The sequence below is a fragment of the Coregonus clupeaformis genome, chromosome 8 (genome assembly GCF_020615455.1).
Source record: "Coregonus clupeaformis isolate EN_2021a chromosome 8, ASM2061545v1, whole genome shotgun sequence".
Classification (NCBI taxonomy): Eukaryota; Metazoa; Chordata; class Actinopteri; order Salmoniformes; family Salmonidae; genus Coregonus; species Coregonus clupeaformis.
The window spans coordinates 58,014,430-58,038,798 of NC_059199.1; the positions used below are offsets into that span (position 1 = coordinate 58,014,430).

Sequence of the window (24,369 nt, forward strand, 5' to 3'; positions counted from 1 at the left end):
TGAAGATGAAGATACAGAAGAGAAGAAAAACTGCTGAGAAAAGAATCCCAAGAATTGGAGGAGAAGAATACATTGAGGCCAAGGAAAAAGGCCACTAGTAAGAAAATGATGGAAGATGATATTTCGAGGACAGAACTTAGAATATAACCTTTTGAAGAATACTGATATGTCAACAACAAGAAGGAACAGGACCAAGAAACTCTCAGAAAACTCAATCAAATACAACTGGTGGAGGAGAAGAAGGAGAAGAAACAAGCTTTGGTTATGAAGAATCAGAGTGAACCAAATCAACAATCACTCACTGCTACAGCTTCAACTGAACAAGGCCAACCGCAATTGTACCAGCCACCAAGGAAGGTACCAGTTGTTTCATATCCACAGCCAGTTTCTGGACAGACACAGAATTGGAGAGGAAAAGGACGAGAAGGCTTAGAAGGAGGAGGAAGATTTCAGCCACACTTCCAGCAACTTTCAGAAGAGTGTTATAATTGTGGACAGGTTGGTCACTTTACCTGTGATTGCAATGCGTCAGGAGGAAACAACAGAGGAAATTTCTGAGGAAGATAAAGGAGCAAGTGAAGATCACCTGTTCTCCAGGTGAACCCTTAAAGGAGCAAGGATTCTAGATTGCCTAGAAGATCCGAAGGGGGGTGTCAGCTGATAGCACCGATTAGGGAGAAGAACAAAAATATCCAATAATTGAAGTGAAAATAAAAAGGACTATGAGAAGTGATGGTGAATGGAGGAAAAGCTTTTATCTGTGTTGAGCCTAAAGAGGTTAAACATCTCACTATGTAAAATTAACTAATTAGGATTTGAGGTAGTAAAACAGCTAATTACTCTTAAGGAACCAATTGAGCTCTGCTATAAAAAATCAAAGAGAAATTAAAATAGACATACTAATATTAGAACATATACCTATTGCATTGTTGGAAAGAGATGCATTGTGTAAATTGAACTGTACAATAAGATGTACACTAGACGACTGTCTGGTAGAGGATTTTAAAAAAAAAGTAGGGTTTTGGGAATCATATTTGCTTAAAAAGATAATATCATAGGAAGGATGATAATCTATTAGACTGCCTATTAGACAATCTGTCTGAAAAATAAAGTTAAAAGGGGTGACTGTTATTCTGGGTTACATTCCTACACCAAGAGATTTCAGGCTAGGCTAAAAGATGTTTAGTCGTTTGCCAAGTCTGTGTGTAAAGAAGTCAGAAGCAGGTGGGGACTTCCCAATCACATATTCTAAAAATTGGTGGTAAAGGATTTTGTGAATAGATCAGTGGAAAAGTTTTAAAGGTTAGGAGAAAAGATTAGATTAAAAAGTTAAGAAAAGTAAGATTGAAGGAACTCTAGGACAGTAAGCTAAGTTTCAAAGTTAGTAGTAAGAGAGAGAGAACAGTGGTGAAGGACATTCTAGAGTTTAGTGGGAAGATAGATATGGTAGGAGTTTAGATCTGTTAGGAGCAGATGCATTGAGAAAGTATGCGTTGCTGAATGATAAGAGAAGATTGAGGGTGATTGAGTATCTATACTTACAGTTCCCAGCAGGAAGATCAAGGTAATTGTAGGTGTATTTTTTATAATCAAAAGTTTGAAAGTGAGGGATTAGAGGTAGGACTGAGAGTTTAAAAAGTGACACTAGTGGTGATAGAGGGAAATACAAGTAAGGAGTTAAAAGTCTTAGGGAAAATAGGTGAAGTAACAACAATGACATTAACACTTCAGCATATTAAAACAACAGTGAGAAGCAATTTAACTCTTTCAACATTGATAGTAATTAAAGCCATAAATATATCGCATTTGATTATAAGGGAACCAATAGCTCCAGCACCAATTTTAGGGGGAAAAAGACTGTTATTAGGGTTAGGATGTGGACGTTCCTCCCACATGGAGAGATAATTATGGAGAAGAAGTATTGTTATCAGGACCAGATGTAGAAGCTGTTGCACCTAGTCAAAGGAGGTATAGTTTGTACAACGATATGAAGTGGAAGAGGGTTATGAGTGATTGTTCATTTATTTTGCGTAATGTTACAGAGAAAGATCAGGGAGAATATATGTGTAGTTATCTAGTGCAAGCATTAAAATTTGTTCCGGTTAAGAATTATTGGTTAAAAGGCTATGTAATTCGTAAAGTGACGCTTATAATGGAAGATTTGAAGTCTGTTGAAGCTTCCACAGTCACCGAAGGAGTTCAGGAGAAGTATATTACAGTAGCCACTCCTACAGTAAATAATACACAGAGGATATCGGTAGCTTTCCCACTAGAAGTAGTTAAGGGTGTTAATACATCAACTAAATCAACTACTTTAATGGTAACTTTGAAAGGGATTAATGGTACGACGGCAATAGCAAATGTAGGAAGTATGACACAGACATCAACAACAACTTTTCTGAAATTAAAGCATGTAGCAAGAGTGACTCGGGAGTTTATGTTACGGATGGAGAGTGCTGTCAATGGTAGTAAGGATAGGGGTAAAATAGGAGAGCAGATGGTGGTAGAGAAGAATATAGATTCATCTGAAATAGTGAAGGATACTATCATGGAGGTACAGGATGAGGTCTTTGATTTTAATGACAGACAAGGAGAGGTATCTGATCAGTACCGCTCGTTAGGGAAGAGAGAAACTAAATGGAAGGCATATGGGTTTGATTCTTCTGTTGTGAAAATTAAAGATGGATGGGCAGGTAGGAATCTTTGGTTCCAGCAGCTAGCTCATTCTGTAAGATCAGTGAGGAATCTTGAGGGTCCATGTCTGTTGAGAATTCCAGCACCAGCCACGTGGGGTTACACTTTAGAGATGGTCGCTCAGCCTCTATCGAGTATGTGTCAGTCTTATGCTTTGTCATGGCTATTGTATCAGCAACAATCAGTAACAGATAAAATAATGTCGTTGTCAAAACATTTGTTTAAGCCTAGGTTTAAGTGTTCTTGGTTAAATGAATTACCCTATGTGAATTTGTTAGATGGGAAGGAAAATCAGGTAACAGCGAACCCTGAAGCATTGGAGGTGAAACCAGTGAGGGCTAAAAGTTGTTTTTGTTCTAATAAAACATATGATGTAAGGGGTATGTTTATGGGAATATCAGATTGTGATGATTATATGATAACTTTGGGTAAGCATGACCTTAAGAGTAGTAATGAGAAATATAATGTTACTTTTTATGTTCCAGTTAGTAAGAAGAGCAGGACTTTGATGGTTAAAAGATTAGCTTTTGCCTGACAATGTAACTATTGGGAAGTTTAGAGATATTTGGAGGGTTTGTGGTGATAAAGCGTATATATTCTTACCCTATGGATGGACAGGATGTTGTTACATGTCAACGTTGAAGCTTCCATATGAGGTTTCTACCATTAAAAGAGGGGTAGCACCGGACACAAATAAATCTGAATCTAGGTTTGGAAATAGGGTGAAAAGAGACATGGCGACATTTCATAGTCTTGAAGCCTATCATTGGAGGATAAGTCTAAGAGAGAAGGGGGGACTTTTTCCATGGTATGGTGTAACATTTTTGGCAGATCATACTGATAATATTAGCTATACTTTGATTTCAGATAGTTATAGATGCATTGAAGAATATAAGGGATGCATTTGGTAGATCTGAAGGAGCTGGATGGTCAGCGAAGTCTTGGTTGCAAGATCAGTTAGGCCCAGTGGGAGCAGTGATGGTTTACGATTTAATAGCAGTTTTGATAGCACTGTGTGTGATGTTTGTAATTTGTTACTGACCTTTGAGAAAGCTATGATATTGAGATAGGTTGGAGTTGTGATGCCTGGAGACAACGATCAGATGCCGTTGTTGACTGTTCCTGATCTGGATGAAGATGGACAAGTGGGACTGGATGGAGTATTGATGATAAATATCCTTTTTGATTATTTGATCATTTTTCAAAAAAATTTTTTTCAATATTAGTGTGATTTTAGTATGATGTTATGAATCAAAGGGGGGAAATAGGATAATGTGATTCATATATCATTTTATATCATTTTTTATATTCTTAGTTGATATTGATGTTTTGATTTGAAAATGTTGTTTTGCAAAAGATACTGTTTGGTCTTTTCTTTTCTTCCAGAAGCATTTGGGGGAATATGTAGAGATTGAAATACTCAAACAAGGACAATATGAAGGGACAATATGAAAGGAGAATGACTGGAGGAGATGGAACAAGGAAGGTGTGGAAATGTTCCGATTCCATCATCGAAGATGCATTGGAAGTCGAGACTACGGAGGAGATGAAGTGTAGTGGACTACATTCCAGTGTCTGCAATGAAATATAGACATATTTGCATGTGTAATACATAATTTGTGTCATATTCTTAGGTATTAATTTTTGTAGAATGATATTTGATGTTATTGGATACATGTGGGGATCTTAGATGTTTTTGTTTATTTAGGGAATGCTTAGGGACAGGGAGACTAGGCAGGGATAGAGATTCACTGTGGGGTCCGATGGGTTGACCAGCCTGGACATCTTGAGTGGACATTTTGGATAGTATTTTGTTTGCTGGGGCTTTCATGTGTATTTAATTGCATCATAGTTTCAAATGCATTGATAAAGATTTATGAATTCATCGGGAGTACCTAGGTGGTTGCCTGGGGCAGAGGGACCGTGAGATAATTTTACTGTCTTGATTGATGGATGGATATTTGGAACAAAGGCTGCCAGACAGTTTTTCGCTCTCACACTCCATAAAGATTTGTTCATATTTCATAGTAATGTATTCACACTTCATAAACATTTATTCATATTTCATAGAAAGGTATTTACACTCTAGAGGAAAATGTTTTTGGTTTAATGTTAAAGATACTCAATAAGATAAATTGTTACTTGTCATAATCCTATTCTGTTTGTTTTCGAGACTTTTAGTTCGTCTCGAAGGGGGGAATGTAGTGTATTAAGATTATGACGTTGTTAATGTTTTTAAGTGGAACCGGAGAGGATGTTTATTTTAGTGTCAGAGGGAATGGTTTTAATGTGACACCCCGGATAGGACAGAGAAGTCTGTGTGTTGTAGACAGGGGATTGGACAGTAGAGGGAGCCACCCCTATCTTGGGAAGATTATATATACTGGGTAAAAACGACGAAGAGGTTAGAGCGGCCATTGCAATCTGGGAAGTCGCTCTCCGGGTGGTCATGACATCCGTCACTTATGCTGGAATCTTGTGATATGAATAAACTTATGATCAAAGGTTCAGTATGAGCGGACTCCTTTGTTTATCAGCAATAATTGCCAGCATTTACTCGATACTACAATACCATCACTACTGTACTCCACCTGGAAGAGAGAGAGAGAGAGAGATACCATCACTACTGTACTCCACCTGGGAGAGAGAGAGAGAGAGAGAGAGAGAGAGAGAGAGAGAGAGAGAGAGAGAGAGAGAGAGAGATACCATCACTACTGTACTCCACCTGGAAGAGAGAGAGAGAGAGATACCATCACTACTGTACTCCACCTGGAAGAGAGAGAGAGAGAGAGAGAGAGAGATACCATCACTACTGTACTCCACCTGGAAGAGAGAGAGAGAGAGAGAGAGAGAGAGAGAGAGAGAGAGAGATACCATCACTACTGTACTCCATCTATTGATTTACCTATTCACACACACACTGCCTCACCAGTAGGTTTTCAGGTTTCAGGTCTCTGTGTACTATGGTCTTGCTGTGAATGTATCTCAGAGCCTCACTGACATCACACACCATCAGCCCCGCCTCCTCTTCCGGAAACTTCCCACGCTCCGCAATCGCCTCGAACAGGTCGCCCCCGGTAACCATCTCCATGACGAGATAGGAGTGTGTGTGTGTGTGGTGGTGTATGAAGAGACGCACCACGCGGGGATGTGACAGGCTACTCAGAATGCTCAGCTCGTTCTGCATCATGTGCTCTCGGCCAATCAGTTTTGAGCGCTCCACAATCTTTACGGCGAAGGCTTCTCCATTGTCACGCCGACGACACTCACGCACAACAGCAAAGTTCCCGTCTCCGACCGTGCGGCCGATATCATAGCAACGCTCAATATCCGACAGAGTGACATCACTATTGTCAGATGGGAGGTCAAAGATCCCTTCCGGTTTAGTCCCCGCCTCTTCCTGTTTAGAATCTGAGGAGGAACGTTCTGATTGGCTGAGGGACTCCTCCTCAATCCTACAGATTGGTCCAGTGTGGCGTCGGGCGGGACCGACGTGAGGTTTCTCTACTTCCAGGTCGTTTGGTCTGTTTCCTATTTGCTTCCTGGTTACGGGAGGAAGTGGAGCCCTCCCTGCTCTCTGATTGGGTCGTTCAGAGAGCTTACAGTTCCTGCTGCGTGGAGGAGGGAGTGTGTCTATCTCTCCTTGCTCCTCCTCCTGGGTGAGTGGACCTATCGGTGAAGAAAGTCTCTCTCTAGTTCCGCTTTTCACTCTGACCCTCTGAAGTTTGATTGGGGGGGTGAGAGGGGTGTGTGGAGTTTCGGTTAGAATGTGTGTTAGGGTGTGTATGTGTGTGTGCATCCGTGTCCAGGTGTGTGTGAGTAGGGTGTATGGACTGTCTGGTTGTGTTGTTGTGTGTGGAGTGCCTGTTTGGGTGTGCAGTGGGGTTTGGGTGTGTATTGGGGTGTGTCAGTGTGTTTGGGTGTGTATTGGGGTGTGTCAGTGTGTTTGGGTGTGTATAGGGGTGTGTCAGTGTGTTTGGGTGTGTATTGGGGTGTGTCAGTGTGTTTGGGTGTGTATTGGGGTGTGTCAGTGTGTTTGGGTGTGTATTGGGGTGTGTCAGTGTGTTTGGGTGTGTATTGGGGTGTGTCAGTGTGTTTGGGTGTGTCAGTGTGTTTGGGTGTGTACTGGGGTGTGTCAGTGTGTTTGGGTGTTTAAGCCTGTGTGTGTCTGCTTTGCGATGTGTGTGTCTGTCCAGGTTGCATCCCTGTGTGAGTGTATCGCTGTTTGTCTGTGTGTCCGTCCCTTTGCTGTATCCGCTGTCGGCCTTGGCAGCTTTATCAGGTGAAGGTCGTAACCTCCTCTCCCAGGCACGGAGCGCGTCGTCACAGTAACGGGAATGTTGCGGGAACATCTCCTCCAGGGCCTCCTTGACGCTCCGGAGCTCTGGACGAGACTTTCCCAACGCCAGGAACGCCGCTTCGCCACGGAAGAAATCACACACGCCCCGCACCTGGAGGGAGAGACGGGTTAGACACACACACATGGAGGGAGAGGTGTGTTGTTGTGGTTGTTGTTGTGTGTGTGTGTGTGAAAGTGTGTGTGTTTGTGTCTGGTTACCTCTCGTGCGTGTGGTGTGTAGAGGCGTGTGACTCTGGCCCTGTGCCAGCGAGGGAAGCCCAGCGCCTCGGAGACGTCCAATAGAAGCTGCTCGTACGAGACCACGCCCCTACGGTTCAACAGCACCGTCACCTGACCCAGACACAGAGACGATGTCATTGAGAGACCAGGAAGTACTGAACATGTGTGAGCCAAGCCAACCATAGAATTAGAATTTAATTAAATGTCAATGAAGCCAACTTCTTGAATTTAGAATCATGTTTGTTAGTGCAGAGATGGAACAAAAGCCTGCACATCCAGTAGCACTCCAGAAAGAGGGTTGACTGCTCCTTTTTAATCATTTATCATTTCATTTTAGACTGTTACCTTTCTGAGGGTGCTGTGACCGCACGGTCGGACCACAGTAACCAATCGTGGTCGCTCTGCACTTTGCTCAGCATGACGAGTGTGGAAGAATGGGAAAGGAGGAGGGAGAGGTGAATGATGTGGGGAAGGGGGGGGGGTAGATTGTAGGGTGAGAGAGATAGAAAGAGAGAATCAACAGGTTAGTTAGTTGTGACTATTTCTTTCCACTTTCAAAATGTGTCCTCATCAGCTGTCTGTATATAGGTTAACTGGGCTACTGCTTTTCTTTAGATAAGCAAGCAAAATAACATGATGCGTGGTCCTCATTGTGTGTGTGTGTGTGTGTGTGTGTGTGTGTTTGTGTGTGTTTGTGTGTGTGTGTCTTAAGGAAGCGTTAATAATTTAGACAGGAGAGCTGGGCGCCAAAGAACCTCAACTGGCCCCTACAGTCCAAGAGATGGAAAAGACTCAAATCTGATCAGCGGGATTTGTTTACACACACACACACACACACACACACACACACACACACACACACACAGACCTGTGTTGTCCATGGAGTTGGAGAAGTAGGTAAGCTATGGCATCCCTCACACACACCATTCACTATGTGTCATGAACCTATTTGACAATTTTTAACAAGAAAGCCACCCTGGTGAGGCTATCCCAAGAATTCACACACTGTCTCCAATGAAGCTACAAGACACTGTTTTTGTTAACTTTTCACTGAGGCAGACCCCAACCTCCCATAAATACCTCATAAAAAGAACTGTCACACAACAATATGGACAAGGCCAGAACGCAGAGGTTTATCCACAGATAAAACCACAATGGCCACCATAATACAAAATCACCAAGCTCTCACAGTCTCACGTCAAATTTCGAAGTTGTTGCAAATGTCAAATTTCAAAGTGTTTAAGGTTAGGTTTAGGCATTAACTCCACATGTTTAAGGTTAGGGTTAAGGTTAGGCATTCACTCTGAACGGTTAAGGTTTGGGATAGGTGTAACAGGGTTGGTTATGTTTCCACTTGACACTGCAGAAATATATATTCTATGTTTATGTATTCCTATTGGTTGGTTGAAGTTACATATCAATGAGGTGTTATGCCATTGGTCACGCTTGCAGATAGGGGGAGATTGCGAACATAAATTCTTCCCAGTCTGATATTGACATGCAAGCGGTAGGTCACGTTCTGAAATACTGTATTCTATTGTCATATTTACAACGTGTAATGAGCTCACTGTGTACATGTCCTGATGAGTATAAGACATGTGTACGGTACCTGGTAGATATTGGGGGAATCCTGGGATGTGCTTTTGTATGTTATTGCTGTAAGAGCGAGTTAGCTAGCATGCTGTAATAGGCCCTTTTCACGTGACGTCAGACAACTTCCGTTCTGCCGCGATGCAGGTTATGTTTACATCCGGTGTCGCTTAGGAACGCTTAGCTAGTAGCACATCATTATGGAGTTCACCCAGTCCCTTTCACATCTGCCACCAATACGACTTAACGACGTAGAACGACTTGCTGACAAGTGGTCCCTTACTTCAAGATCGAAGCTTGATAAAGGCTACAAGTTCTTCGTTGAAGGTTACCTGTTTGATTATGAAGGTACGTGTTTATCTTTATTTAGCTTAAATTAGCCCTATGCTAGCGAAGGTTATGAGCTGACGAGTTTCTGTTTTGCAGCCTCTTTTTAATATTACTGCTGTTTGTATCGACCGTAAGATAAGAGTCAGTAATGTATTAATGGCTAATGCTGCGCCCTTTCTCCCAATCACTGTATTGAAACAGTCTCAAGTGTAGTTAACGGTGAGGTGACAGTGAGAGGGCGATGTTACAGGTCCATGAAGAAAAATGAGGAGGCTCATCGGCTTCAGGTTTCTCAGATAAACAGTTCTCTAACATTATGATAAGATAGGTTAAGATAGATAAGTTTTCTTTTGTTGTGTTTTGCTGCGGTTGCAGATTTAATAAGAATGATTCCACAATGTTCCACTGTGGATCAGTTTGTTTCTCAGTCTGAGCTCTGATTTTGTATCATTAAACTTAATACACAACGAAATTCTAACAAACCGATGTGGGTTGTTGACGGCAATAAAGACTGGGAAAGATTCTGTGATAACTCAAAATGTTCAAATTTTCGATAAGTGTTGGCACTACTTGTCAAAGGTTTCAGAACAGCCAATTTTTCTTAATTAAAAAAAGAAATTGGGTTTTGAAAATTGTGTACAGTAGTTTATAATGAAACGCAGAAAAAATGTTTTGTAAGTACAGCACTAATTGTTATGTCTCTATGAACAGGTTACACTAGACTCTGCAGAGGTTCCTGTGGTACTCAATCACATGTCATGTTCCTGCTCTGCTGGGAAAGCACTATGTAATCACATAGTAGCACTTCTTTTTCAAAGTGCTCACTATGTTACCATGGGCTTTAAGACAGTGCCATTGCCTCTGTCATGCACCAGCGCACTGCAGACCTGGCACCGGCCTAGGACACAGGTCAGACATTATTTGTTACACTGATGCAGAACTTTGCAGTTTGTATTGACTTTTGACAATGTATTGTTCATCATTATTATATCACAGGGAATTGTACCAGAGGCCACCAATGATATGGCGGTGTGTAAACCAGCGGCTAAGAAAAAAACAAGTGTCAGAGCTGGTGTGAAGTGCACACTGTACCGAGCCTATGATGGTGAGTCTGAATGAGCCCCGCCTGTACTAGAGCACAAAGACTTTAGTGCATTTCTAAAATAATACAAACATAAAAGTGATTATTATTTGTTACTTTTTATATAGACTTTCAGTGGATATTTTTTTATTTGTATTAGAAGCATGTACGAGACTGGATGAGTGTGGTTGTCTTTTTTAGTGAAAAAGATAAGGTGGCATTTAATGAAATCTAAACTTGACATATCTCACTTTCATGCCAGGGCCTATTCCGGATCCTCACGTCATGGCCAGTGCTGAGAAACTGAAAGACATCCGTCCACAACCAGGGATTTGCAAATTGCTGCACGGGCTTGAGGGCCTTAATTTGGTGGACTCTAAATTTGGCCCTGTGCCATTTGGGTCTGTGCTTTCTTACCAGTGCCCTCTAGAATTAAGTAGAGATATTATTAAACACCCTGGTGCCAGTGAGTTTCCTCAGTTGCCTATTGAAGGTTACAACTTTAAATTTCCCATTGATTTTGAGCCCAACTACATACAACAATGTCATTTGGACAGCCTGATTGTGTCAGAGGAGATGTCTGCTGCTATTGAAGCAGAAACAAGAATGCAGTCAGAATGCCAGCTGTGGAGCCAGGTACGCAAACCCCGACTGACAGCCAGCAGATTCCGTGAAATATGCCATGTTCGTGGGGGAGTTGTCTGCCAAGGCTTTGGCAACCCGCATTCTGAGAGGAACTCCTCAGACAGCTGCTATGAGAAGAGGGTTGGATCTGGAACCTGAGATACTGAGGCAATATTCTGATTTTTGTGATGCTCTCTGAAACAATGCGGGGTCATCATCCACCCTGATTCACCTCACCTTGCAGCCAGCCCGGATGCTAAAGTCTTCTGCCCAACAGAAGCACCACCATTTGGTCTTGCTGAGGTTAAGAGTTGCGATGTTGAAAATGTTACCCAAGTTAAACACCTGATCACAGTTAAAGGCCAGGCCTGCCTTAAGAAGAGCCACAAATACTACTATCAGGTTCAAGGCCAACTCGCCTTAAGCGGACTTCAGTGGTGTGACTTCATTACAGATACCCGCACTGACTTCACAGTTGAGAGAATCTTTAGGGATGAGGAGATTATCCACTCAATGCGACAGAAGCTTGATCATTTCTATTATAACATCTACATGGATGTCTTCTTAAGTTATAAAACATAAGGCAGAATTTTATGTGTAAATAGTGTTAAGGTAAATGTGGAAGGTGAACCTTTGACATTTTTTTCTTTAACTGCAAATTAACTTGTCATATACTGTATATCTCCTATGTACTGAAACACACATTTTGAAAAGGATTGTGATGTAAATGTCGACATGTTTTTCTTTAACTGCAAATGAACTTCATTGTGTTATATACTGTATATCTATGTATTGAAATACAAATTTTGAAAAGGATTGCGATGTTGTAAATGCTCTTACCAAAATCAAAAAGGATTGGAAGCAGTTGCTTGCAAACATATATTTAATAGTTCCATCAGTGCCATGACACATAAGCACATAACATGGTTAATAGTTGGATATTTTTACAATATATCACATTAGGTTCATTAATAGCTATGAAAAAGTTATTACCCTTAACAAAAACATACAGTATAACATTAGATCAATTAAATTACCAACAAAGTTAATTCATATTTACATTTTTTTGTACATACAATACAGTAATATAAAAGTACTTCTATTTACAGCCCATCTAGCTTACTCAGGAAATATACAACTTCCAGTTGACAAAAACATCAGACTGGTTTGTCTCCTTTAATGTCAAGAGGTCCCTGATAGTTCGACATGAGGCAGCAGATGGCCCACAGCTGATTCACTGAACCCACTGTGGAAAGAGGAACAAGCCCATCCCAGATATGGTACTCCTTCACCCTCCGTATGGCCCTCTCGACTAAAATCCTCAGCCGGGCGATGGCCTGGGTCTTAAGAGTGTCCTCCCTGCTGAGCTGAGGAGATTTTACGGGAAGATACGGGAATTTCTGTTTGTTGTTTGAACAAAATGGTACACTGCAATAGCATCTTCTCGAAGATTGTGCCATGCTTCGGTGTTGGATGGGATACTGTTGCGATACAGACACCGGGAGAAAAGAAACAGCTAAATTAACATTCAGCTTTGACCAGGAATCAATATTTATCTAGCTATCATGCACAACAGTATTTGAATAGGTGAGTTACTATACATTCATGAATAAACTAACTGCCTAACAAAGGGTTAGATAGCTAGCTAAGTAAACTTGTTACATTACAGCCAGGCAGCAATGTAACGCTACCTTTTAACGTTATCGGTATCTGGTACTAAGTTGTTGTTAGCTAACGTTAGCCCACTTTTAAGTAACTAAGGCAGTGAACAATTATGAATTAACAATAACGTTAGCAAGTTACAAACCATTGCATATACGTAAACATTATTACTCTTAACTTTACTAATTTAACTTAAACGTACCTCAGAAGAGAAGTCTCAGGTTACGGGCGAACGGAAGTGAAGTTAACCTGCTACGCGGAAAGGCGGAAGTTAGATGACGTCATCGTGAAAAGGGCCTATTGTAATGGTCACATTAGCTCCCTGCTAATTCACAGTTATTTCCATGCTAACAGACAAATCATGAATCTACAGCCATCAACATACTGTTGTACTGCACATGTAATGTGCATCATTGTGTCTATCGTCAGAATAAACTACAGATGAACTGGGACCATTGGTGGACAGTACTTTCTTTAAAAACACAACGCAAGAGAGTTACGAAGTACGATCACATCTGTTACCCTGGTGCCGAGATCAGTCTTCTTGTCTTCGCTGGACAGCTGTTACGTAGGCTTAAAACAAAAATCTCGAAAACTACTTTCTATCACTAGATTCGAACATGCAGCCTTTGACACCAGAGGCAGATGCTTATGCCCTAGCAAAACCCAAACCTACTTGAAGCTATCAGTGCTCACTGTTGTCCCTAGTGGCCGGTTTCCACATCATCTCCTGACATTCTCAGACATGGATGGACATCAAATACTGACTTTCATAATGGGTGACCTGGCTGTACAAAATACAGTTGGACTGTATCTGTAGGCTATCTTAGTTCTTCTCAAATCCTTCACAATTAACATATATGACGAGTGGCGCAGTGGTCGAAGGCACTGCATCGCAGTGCTAGCTGTGCCACTAGAGGAGCATGGCGTTTGCAACGCCAGGGTTGTGGGTTCGATTCCCACAGGGGGTATGAAAAAAAAATGTATGTATGCATTAACTAACTGTAAGTCGCTCTGGATAAGAGCGTCTGCTAAATGACTTAAATGAGAAGAAACCTTTTTCACATAAAGAAATTCTATACTTTTTCTAAGCTACTGAATAAATATTAAAACGGGACAATACATGAATTTGAGAGAATTTATCATTTTTACTTTTAAAGCATTACGTTTTAGAGTTAAACTCTCCACTCACCTGCCGCTCTCCATCTAGCGCCCGCCGCCGCGTCGCATCCGAACCGTTGTTTCCACACGGGCGTCATAGCCCACCTGTTCACTCTACTAGCACACTCAGACTTTCCGTTGACCATTTCTTTACCAGCAGTATAGACCATTATTTCATGTAACAACTTCTGCCTAGGCCGTTTTTGGAAGAGAGATTAGGAATAGTTGATGGGATGCGCGCGTTGAGCTCCTCTGACCAGCAAGCGGAAGGCACACCAGAGTTGCTACGGGTGTGCGTGGGAGGACTCCAGACTTGCAACATAAACTCTCTCTCGAAAGTTAAGTAAAAGGAAGGCGGATGGGATGTTGTTACCTTGCATAACAAAAACACTACCGCCAAACCGTTTCGGTAACAACAACACAGCGGTGAGTCCAGGTGATCATTGCCGGAATTACGGGAGAGATGCGTCACCGCTTTGGCACAGCTAGCTAGCGCCGGGTCCGCAACAGCCAGCGTGCCTCTCCTCACTCACACACCTCTCTGTGTAGACACACACACACACACACACAAACACAGTAGCTGTGCCATTGATAACAAAACAAAAAACGTTTCCCCTTGGTTTTGTTCAGGGCAAATGCATGCTTCATGGAGAGACAAAAACAGAGCGGATGAAGAAAAATAAACATAAGAAAGAAAGAAACAATCAGAAACAGACAGACAGACCATGGGAGAGAGAGGGGGAGGTGAGAAAGAGAGAGAGAAACAGAGAGGGGGTAGCTGGGGTGGAATCCCACTTCTGTCCAGCCATGTCTTTGTTCCACTCGCCCTAAGGGCCTGTCCCCATGGTTACGGCTAACACCTGGTCTGTTACCAGGGTTACTGCTAACACTGCAGCCCCCAGCAATGGTTCTCGTTCAGGATACTCATCCTGGATCTCCCTTACCGAAAAATACAGGCTTCTGGCAAACAGTTGTGGCAAATCTTTAGCCATTTGCAGCAAACTAATAGGTTTCACATGCAAATTAAATTTGGGAACTTGAGACTTGGGAACTTCTGGCAAACGATTCTAGGAAACTTGTATTGGGGCGGCAGGTAGCTTAGTGGGTAAGAGCGTTGTGCCAGTAACCGAAAGGTCGCTGGTTCTAATCTCCGAGCCGACTAGGTGAAAAATCTGTTGATGTGCCCTTGAGCAAGGCACTTAATCCTAATTGCTCCTGTAAGTCACTCTGGATAAGAGCGTCTGCTAAATGACTAAATATATATATATATATATATATAAAAAACATTCTACTGTTTGCTGCAAATGTATGACAATTACATCAGGTTTTTGTATTAACACAATACAACTTGAAATCATCAGCATGCTAATGAAGAAAAGAGTAAAGACTGGATATTTCCCAAATAAATTGTTTATTTAATATTTTCTATGTAGCTACAACATTTACATGAGAGAAATGTGAACACTGTGGATGTTGACCTTATGATGTTTAAAGAGGCAACTACAGAATTTACATGAGCAAAGTGATAACTGTCTAGTCTCCTGAGTGGCGCAGTGGTCTAAGGCACTGCATCGCAGTGCTAACTGTGCCACTAGAGATCCTGGTTCAAATCCAGGCTCTGTCGCAGCCGGCCGCGACCGGGAGACTCATGGGCGGCGCACAATTGGCCCAGGGTAGGGGAGGGAATGGCCGGCAGGGATGTAGCTCAGTTGATAGAGCATGGTGTTTGCAACGCCAGGGTTGTGGGTTCGTTTCCCACGGGGGGCCATTATAAAAAAATATATATATGTATTCACTAACTGTAAGTCGCTCTGGATAAGAGCATCTGCTAAATGACTAAAATGTAAATGTAATAACTGAGCAATAGCTTTCAACCAATGGAATTTAAAAAGATAATTAACAACAGTGAAATAATTAAAACTAAATCAAACCCAGTTCAGATCTATTGCCTTTTTGAGTGAACTTTGGAGATGGTGGCCCAGTGGAAGACCTTTGTCCAAAGCGTGTTGAATGCATGCAGTGAAACAATCATAAAACAATAACAAAATTAGGATACTGAAAACATTTATTTTGGCATCTTAAAAAATGTAAGCACTCACTACTGTAAGTCGCTCTGGATAAGAGCGTCTGCTAAATGACTCAAATGTAAATGTAAAAGGTAGACTCAGCGGCCAATGGGCGGGTTTGATTTTGGAAAAACGGGGTCAATTGTTACAAAGTTACCTTGATGTTGTTATGCTTTTCACTGACACTGTCATTCTATATATTTTACAGCAAGATAACAATGTTTCTGCCTTGTAGAAATGCTATATAAACAAATGATGTAGCTAGCATAAACTGGGACTCAGGCCTACTAAATGTACCTTTAAATGTGGCCAACTGTTCCTAGAGAGCCACAGCATACAAGCCAAGCCTCAACACAATCGATTCAAACTAATAAACTAATTATGATCTTCAATCTAGACTGGGGACTTCATTATTAAGAGCCAGTTGTCTACTAGTTGTCTCTTCTTCCTGACTCAGGTGTGTAAGACTTGGGTGGAAGAAAAGCAACATAACATTGAGTTACGCCTAATATGGCAATTCATATTATTTTTCCAAAATGAATTATTGTTAACTTACAGTACATTTCAAAGCCATGAATGCAAGAAGCCTTGACCTGGTGCACATTTCTCCGTCCTCAGTTTGATTGAAAGCCTCTGTCTGTCTTTTTTTTCTTGTAGCTGATTGCTTCTAGAGAAAGAGTGTCACGTATACCCCCCCATCTGGCCTCTTGGTCACCAGGCTGCACTTTATTACGCACTCCTGTCACCATCGTTACGCGCACCAGCGCCTCATCAGACTCACCTGGACTCCATCACCTTCCTGATTACCTCCCCTATATATGTCACTCCATTTGGTTCCTTCCCCAGGCGTTCTTGATTCTGTTACTCTGTTCCTGTCTGTACGCTACTCTTGTTTTCTTCCATGTTTATTTATCATTAAATGCACTCCCTGTACTTGCTTCCCGACTCCCAGCGTACAGTGTTACAAAGAGAAGGAACAACACATGATCAAGATGAGCTAGCTACTAGTTTGAAGCAATGGAAGATCTAATTATTACAAAGACTCAGTGGCGATTTTAGCATGTAAATCTTGGTGGGGCAAAAAATTTTTTGGGGGGGATGCATGCCAGCAAAGCCACAACACAACACTAAACAATACATTAATTGCACTATAACGGTGACGAACGGTGCCCACAAACTATTAGGGCCTACATAAAGCTTTCCCAACAGCAGCCCCAACACCTTACCACTGCTACACATGGCTATTAGCTGAGCCTTGTCTGGCAGCGAAACAGTTCATTCAGCCTCATTTACTGCCTTTTAAAAAAACATAGCTGATATGGCTGACTTGCTTAACATCCATACTCAAACAGTACAGCGGTACAGTCCACGGAATGTGGTCCAATAGGGGGGTGTTTTTAAATCGCATACCCAAACTCACACAGTCCACAAGCCGGTGAAGCCCCCCTGGCGGTTATGCGTTGTGTTTGCATGTGTTTTCGTTCACCCTGTATGTTGTATGACCACTAGATGTCGGCATTGTACCGCTGTAAAATGATAGGTCTTTGATAAACAAATGGAGTTTCTACTGACAATTGAGATGCACAAACTATGGCATAAGGGGACGACTGTGACGAGGTGTGAAAGAAGGAGTCAGGCCCAGGAGGTAAAACACAGAAGTCCAGAGTTTATTCCGTTTACATAAATAAAACGCACCCAGCGTCAAAACGAAACTATCACAAGGGAAATATTCCACCTTGGCAATAACAAATGGAAGAGTAGCTCAACCGAGCTACTCGCACTCACAAAGAAACAATCACTCACAAAGACAAGGGGAACACTTATACACATACTAATTAGGGGAATGAGCACCAGGTGTGGGATTGGAATCGGCAGTATCTAGTAAGCCGGTGACAACGAATGCCGAAACCTGCCCGAACAAGGAGGGGAGGCAGCCTCGGCGGAAGTCGTGACAGTACCCCCCGCTTGACGCGCGGCTCCAGCAGTGTGCCAACCCCGGCCTCGGGGACGGCCAGGAGGACGCGGAGCAGGGCGAGTTGGATTGCGACGGTGGAAATCCCTCAACAGGGAGGGATCGAGGATGTCCCTCCTTGGGACCCAGCACCGTTCCTCCGGACCGTACCCCTCCCACTAGATACTGAAGGCCCCCCACACGACGCCTCGAATCCAGTATGGAACGGACCAAGTATGCCGGGGCCCCCTCGATGTCCAGAGGAGGTGGAGGAACCTCCCGCACCTCAGAATCCTGGAGCGGACCAGCTACCACTGGCCTGAGAAGAGACACATGAAACTAGGGTTAATACGGTAATCAGGGGGGAGTAACAACCTGTATGTAACCTCGTTTGTCCTCCTCAGGACCTTAAACGGCCCCACAAACCATGGGCTCAGCTTCCGGCAGGGCAGGCGGAGGGGTAGATTCCGGGTCAAGAGCCAGACCCGATGCCCCGGTATGAAAACCGGGGCCTCCCTGCGGTGGCGGTCAGCGTTCGCCTTCTGACGACGCAGGGCGCGCTGGAGGCGAACATGGGCAGCGTCCCAAGTCTCCTCCGTGCGCCGAAACCAGTCATGCACCGCAGGAGCCTCGGTCTGGCTCTGGTGCCACGGTGCCAGGACCGGTTGGTAACCCAAAACACATTGGAAGGGTGTTAGGTTAGTGGATGAGTAGCGGAGAGAGTTCTGAGCGTATTCTGCCCATGGCAGGAACACCGACCACTCCCCTGGCCGGTCCTGACAGTAGGTTCGCAGGAACCTACCCACATCTTGATTCACTCTTTCCACCTGCCCATTACTCTCGGGTGAAATCCAGAGGTCAGGCTGACCGAGACCCCCAGACCATGAACGCCTTCCAGACTCTAGACGTGAACTGGGGACTTTGGTCGGACACTATATCCTCTGGTACTCCATAGTGCCGGAAGACGTGAGTAAACAGAGCCTCCGCAGTTTGTAGGGCTTTGGGGAGACCGGGCAGAGGAAGGAGGTGGCAGGACTTTGAAAAGCGAACCACAATGACCAGGATAGTGGTGTTACCTTGGGAGAGGGGAAGATCAGTAAGAAAATCAATACTAAGGTGAGACCATGGTCGTTGTGGAACTGGTAAAGGTTGTAGCTTACCTGCTGGGAGGTGCCTAAGTGCCTTACTCTGGGCGTACACTGTGCAGGAGGAAACATACACCCTCACGTCCTTAGCCAAGGTAGGCCACCAGTACTTCTCGGTCAGGCAGCGCATTGTACGACCGATACCTGGATGACCAGAGGAGGGTGTCGTGTGTGCCCAGTAGATCAGACGATCACGGATAAGCGCAGGCACGTACTGCAGCCCAGCTGGACACTGCGGTGGAGATGGATCTGTGCGTAATGCGCTATATCCGTGTCCATCGCCCATACTACCGGCGCCACAATGCTTGAGGCCGGGAGTATGGGGTGTTGTCTATGGGCCTCTCCTCTGTGTCATACAGCCGAGACAGTGCGTCTGCCTTCAAGTTCTTCGTACCCGGAATGTATGAGAGTGTGAAATCAAACCAGGTGAAGAAGAGGGCCCACCTGGCCTGACGAGGATTCAGCCTCCTCGCTGCCCGAATGTACTTCAGGTTACGGTGGTCTGTCCAGACGAGGAAAGGGTGTTTCGCCCCTTCGAGCCAATGCCTCCACACCGTCAAAGCTCGGACAACAGCCAGCAGCTCCCAATCACCAACGCCGTAGTTTTGTGCCGCCGAGCTGAGCTTCTTCGAAAAGAAGGCACAGGGGCGGAGCTTGGGTGGCGTGCCCGAGCGTTGGGATAAGACAGCGCCTATCCCTACCTCGGACGCATCCACCTCCACTACGAACGGTAGTGATGAATCGGGGTGAGCCAGTACCGGGGCTGAGGTGAACAGACCCCGCAATCTACTGAAGGCCAAATCAGCCTCAGCAGACCAGCGGAGCCGGGACGGCCTACCCTTCAACAAGGAGGTAATGGGAGCTGCGACCTTGCCAAAGCCCCAAATAAACCTCTGATAGTAGTTGGCAAAGCCAAAGAAGTGCTGCACCTCCTTCACCGTGGTTGGAGTCGGCCAATTACGCACGGCTGAAATGCGATCTACCTCCATCTCCAGTAATGTGGTATCCAAGGAAGGAGATTGACTGCTGGACACACTTCTCTGCCTTGGCATAAAGATCATTCTCCAGCAGTCGGACCAGTACCTTGCAAACCAGGGACACATGCTCGGCGCGCGTAGCGGAATACACCAGGATGTCATCGATGTAGACCACCACACCGCGACCAAGCATGTCCCAAAACACCTCGTTCACAAAGGACTGGAAAATGGATGGAGCATTCATCAAACCGTAGGGCATCACCAGATATTCATAATGCCCAGAGGTTGTGCTGAATCACTGAAGGAATGAGGGGAAGAGGATAACTAAATCGTACAGTCACCTTATTCAGTGGTCGATAATCAATGCACGGGCATAAACCACCATCTTTCTTCTTCACAAAGAAGAAACTCGAGGAAGCAGGTGAAGTGGAGGGACGTATATACCCCTGGCGCAGGGACTCGGTGACGTATGTTTCCATAGCCTCCGTTTCAGCCTGCGACAGGGGATACACATGACTCCTGGGAGGTACAGCGTCTACCTGAAGGTTTATCACGCAATCCCCTTCCCGATGAGGTGGTAATTTAGTTGCTTGCGTCTTGGAAAATGCGAGCACCAGATCATGGTATTCGGGGGGAATGCGCACGGTGAGGGTACCGTCTGGTCGCACCAACGGAAACACCTAGACACCTACCCGGAGTCTCACGCGACCACCCCGTAAGAACCCTCTGCGGCCATGAAAAATTGGGGTTGGGTAAGCAGGAGACTCAATAATCAAGAAAGTGATCTGCTCAACATGTGTCTTCTGTGTAATCATGGTGACTGGTATAGTAACCTCCTTAACCAACCCGGACCCTAATGGTCGACTATCAAGTGCTCTGATGGGGAGTGGAATGGATAGGGGAACCAATGAAATGTCTTGACGGCGTGCAAATGCCCTGTCCATAAAGTTCCCAGCTGCGCCTGAATCGACTAGCGCCTTACACTGGGAAACTACCAGGTGATCGGGAAAGGAGATAGATAAGGTACAGTGCACCGCAAAGGGCTCTGAACAAGTTTGGGTGTTCGTTACCTGGGGTGATGCGTGAGTACCGCCTCCAGACCCAAAGGAATGTTGACTGCGACGTGAGGTGGATTGTCCCTTCGTGCCACCAGAGTGGCACTGTCGCTGTCCTCCTGCGCTCTCTCGACCGGCGGCTCCCCCCAGCTCCATCTGCTCGGGGTCAGAGTCGTCTGGAGTGGGAACGGGCAGACCCCTACCAGGACGTCCTCTGGCTGCTAGCAGATTGTCCAGCCGGATGGCCATGTCCACCAATTGGGAGAACGATAGCATGGCATCACGGCAGGCTAGCTCCTGTCGGACGTCTTCCCTTGGCACCGGAAATGGTCGATCAGGGCCCGCTCGTTCCACCCGGACCCCGCTGCCAGCGTCCGGAACTCCAGCGCATTGTCCTGTGCGGTCCTCGTCCCCTGCCTCAGATGGACCAGTCGTTCGCCCGCCTCTGGAAAATGTCCCGAAAGAGGCGAGCAAACTCTCCGTAGTCCTCCAACGCGGCTCTTCTCTCGTTCCACACCGCGTTGGCCCACTCCAGGGCTCTCCCACAAAGGCAGGAAACGAGGACGGATACCTTCTCCCGCTCCAATGGCGCCGGCCTGATGCTGGAGAAATACAGCTCTAGTTGGAGCAGAAATCCCTTACATCGCGCTGCTCTCCATCAAACTCCGGTGGCCGGGATATCTGGATCCCTCCAGGGGTTGGGGTGTAGGTGGCTGGATCCGGTTGACCAGCTGGTCTCGATAGATCAGGTCCTCTCCTCTCCAGGCGTTGTACTACCTGAAGAACCCGATCCATCGCTTCCCCCAAGCTGGCCAGCATCGAGGAATGCTCCTGGATTTACAAAAATAAAACGTGTCAAAACAAAACTAACACAAGGGAAATATTCCACCTTGGCAATAACAAATGGAAGAGTAGCTCAACCGAGCTACCCGCTCTCACAAAGAAACAATCACTCACAAAGACTAGGGGAACAGAGGGAACACTTATACACATACTAATTAGGGGAATGTGCATCAGGTGTGTGTGATTGACAAGACATTTACATTTACGTCATTTAGCAGACGCTCTTATCCAGAGCGACTTACAAGACAAGACATGACAAGTGGAGTGATGAGAATGGGATCGGCAGGATCTAGTAAGCCGGTGATGACGAACGCCGAAACCTGCCCGAACAAGGAGTGGAGGCAGCCTCGGCGGAAGTCGTGACAACAACGAGCGGATAAGAGGCAATCCGTAATTTCGATTAAGACATGAGCTAGGACGGACGTAGTCAATATAACTATTTGTTCAGCACTTTTGAAATGTACAGTGACAGAATTCAGAACATTGGCTGTTCTTACAGTGTTCTCCCTGTACACCAAGTCAGAACCGTAGGATAAATAAAGGGGGCATATAAGCAGACAATGAAAACTCTTACAATATTTGATGATTACATTTCTGTAAAACAGGTTATAGGCTACATGTGCACAACCAAGTCAGAACAGTAGGCAAAATTAAGAGGGGAAAATAGACCAAATTATTAGGGTGAGGCACATGGGCTACTAACAGCTTACTACACAACATACACTTAGTATTACTTTCTTAGCTACAGTATACATATCTCCCTGGCATATTACATCATTTATGCAGCAGCATACAATACATTTTTGGACTCACCTTGTTGTGCTCACTTGAACAGGAAGGTGGCACGGCGGTCCTTCGTGGGCAAATTTTGTCGTCAAACTTTGTCATCAAAGTCTGGCATTCTCTGGATTTATGGTGCTTTCAAGACAACAGGGAACTCTGAAAAAAACAAGGTCGAATCATGATGACGTCAGTGATCTTCAGGTCATAGCTCTAGAAAGAGGCCTGAGTTCCCAACTTACAAATCGAGTTGGATGACCGTTCAAAACATATTTTCCCAGTCGGAGCTCATTCTTTCCCGAGTTCTCAGTTGTCTTGAACTCACTGAAGTCAGATTTCCCAGTTAACAGTTGTTTTGAGCACAGCAGAAGTCATGCTGGATTGACAGCATGGCCAATGTTGAATGTTTATCATTTTAAGCTTGGAAAAGAGACCCTTAAACCCAGATTTGGGACCACACAGCCACTCCACTGAATAGCAGGCAGGGGAAGCAAAATAGTTTGAATTGTTTGCAAACTGATATGTGACACGTATTAATGCCAAAATAACATGCAAAACAGGCAACCCACCTATAGTTAACCACTATATACCACTATATACCCCTATAGTACCACTATAGTACAACTATAGTACCACTATCTACCACTACATACCACTATATACAGTGGGGGGAAAAAGTATTTAGTCAGCCACCAATTGTGCATGTTCTCCCACATAAAAAGATGAGAGAGGCCTGTAATTTTCATCATAGGTACACGTCAACTATGACAGACAAAATGAGAAGAAAAAAATCCAGAAAATCACATTGTAGGATTTTTAATGAATTTATTTGCAAATTATGGTGAAAAATAAGTATTTGGTCAATAACAAAAGTTTCTCAATACTTTGTTATATACCCTTTGTTGGCAATGACACAGGTCAAACGTTTTCTGTAAGTCTTCACAAGGTTTTCACACACTGTTGCTGGTATTTTGGCCCATTCCTCCATGCAGATCTCCTCTAGAGCAGTGTTGGAGGGAGTTGAAAGTCCGTGTTGTGGGCAACACAGACTTTCAACTCCCTCCTAAGATTTTCTATGGGGTTGAGATCTGGAGACTGGCTAGGCCACTCCAGGACCATGAAATGCTTCTTACGAAGCCACTCCTTCGTTGCCCGGGCGGTGTGTTTGGGATCATTGTCATGCTGAAAGACCCAGCCACGTTTCATCTTCAATGCCCTTGCTGATGGAAGGAGGATTTCACTCAAAATCTCATGATACATGGCCCCATTCATTCTTTCCTTTACACGGATCAGTCGTCCTGGTCCCTTTGCAGAAAAACAGCTCCAAAGCATGATGTTTCCACCTGCCTGCTTCACAGTAGGTATGGTGTTCTTTGGATGCAACTCAGCATTCTTTGTCCTCCAAACACGACGATTTGAGTTTTTACCAAAAAGTTCTATTTTGGTTTCATCTAACCATATGACATTCTCCCAACCCTCTTCTGGATCATCCAAATGCACTCTAGCAAATTTCAGACGGGCCTGGACATGTACTGGCTTAAGCAGGGGGACACATCTGGCACTGCAGGATTTGAGTCCCTGGCGGCGTAGTGTGTGTTACTGATGATAGGCTTTGTTACTTTGGTCCCAGCTCTCTGCAGGTCATTCACTAGGTCCCCCCGTGTGGTTCTGGGATTTTTGCTCACCGTTCTTGTGATAATTTTGACCCCACGGGGTGAGATCTTGCGTGGAGCCCCAGATCGAGGGAGATTATCAGTGGTCTTGTATGTCTTCCATTTCCTAATAATTGTTCCCACAGTTGATTTCTTCAAACCAAGCTGCTTACCTATTG

The 24,369-nt window shown here is 44.4% G+C and overlaps 1 protein-coding gene across 1 annotated transcript in view; it reads right to left on the reverse strand.

Moving 5' to 3' along the window:
• LOC121566211 (serine/threonine-protein kinase DCLK3-like) overlaps nt 1-8,871 on the reverse strand; it is a 28,271-nt gene extending 19,400 nt beyond the window's left edge. Inside the window, exons 1-5 of the mRNA XM_045222290.1 lie at nt 8,842-8,871; nt 7,619-7,684; nt 7,253-7,384; nt 6,917-7,145; nt 5,624-6,471 (exon numbers count right to left, since the gene is read on the reverse strand). Of these exons, the coding sequence (XP_045078225.1) occupies nt 5,624-6,471; nt 6,917-7,145; nt 7,253-7,384; nt 7,619-7,684; nt 8,842-8,871 (1,305 nt within the window). The remainder of the gene's footprint in view (nt 1-5,623; nt 6,472-6,916; nt 7,146-7,252; nt 7,385-7,618; nt 7,685-8,841) is intronic.
• Nucleotides 8,872-24,369: the final 15,498 nt, after the last annotated feature.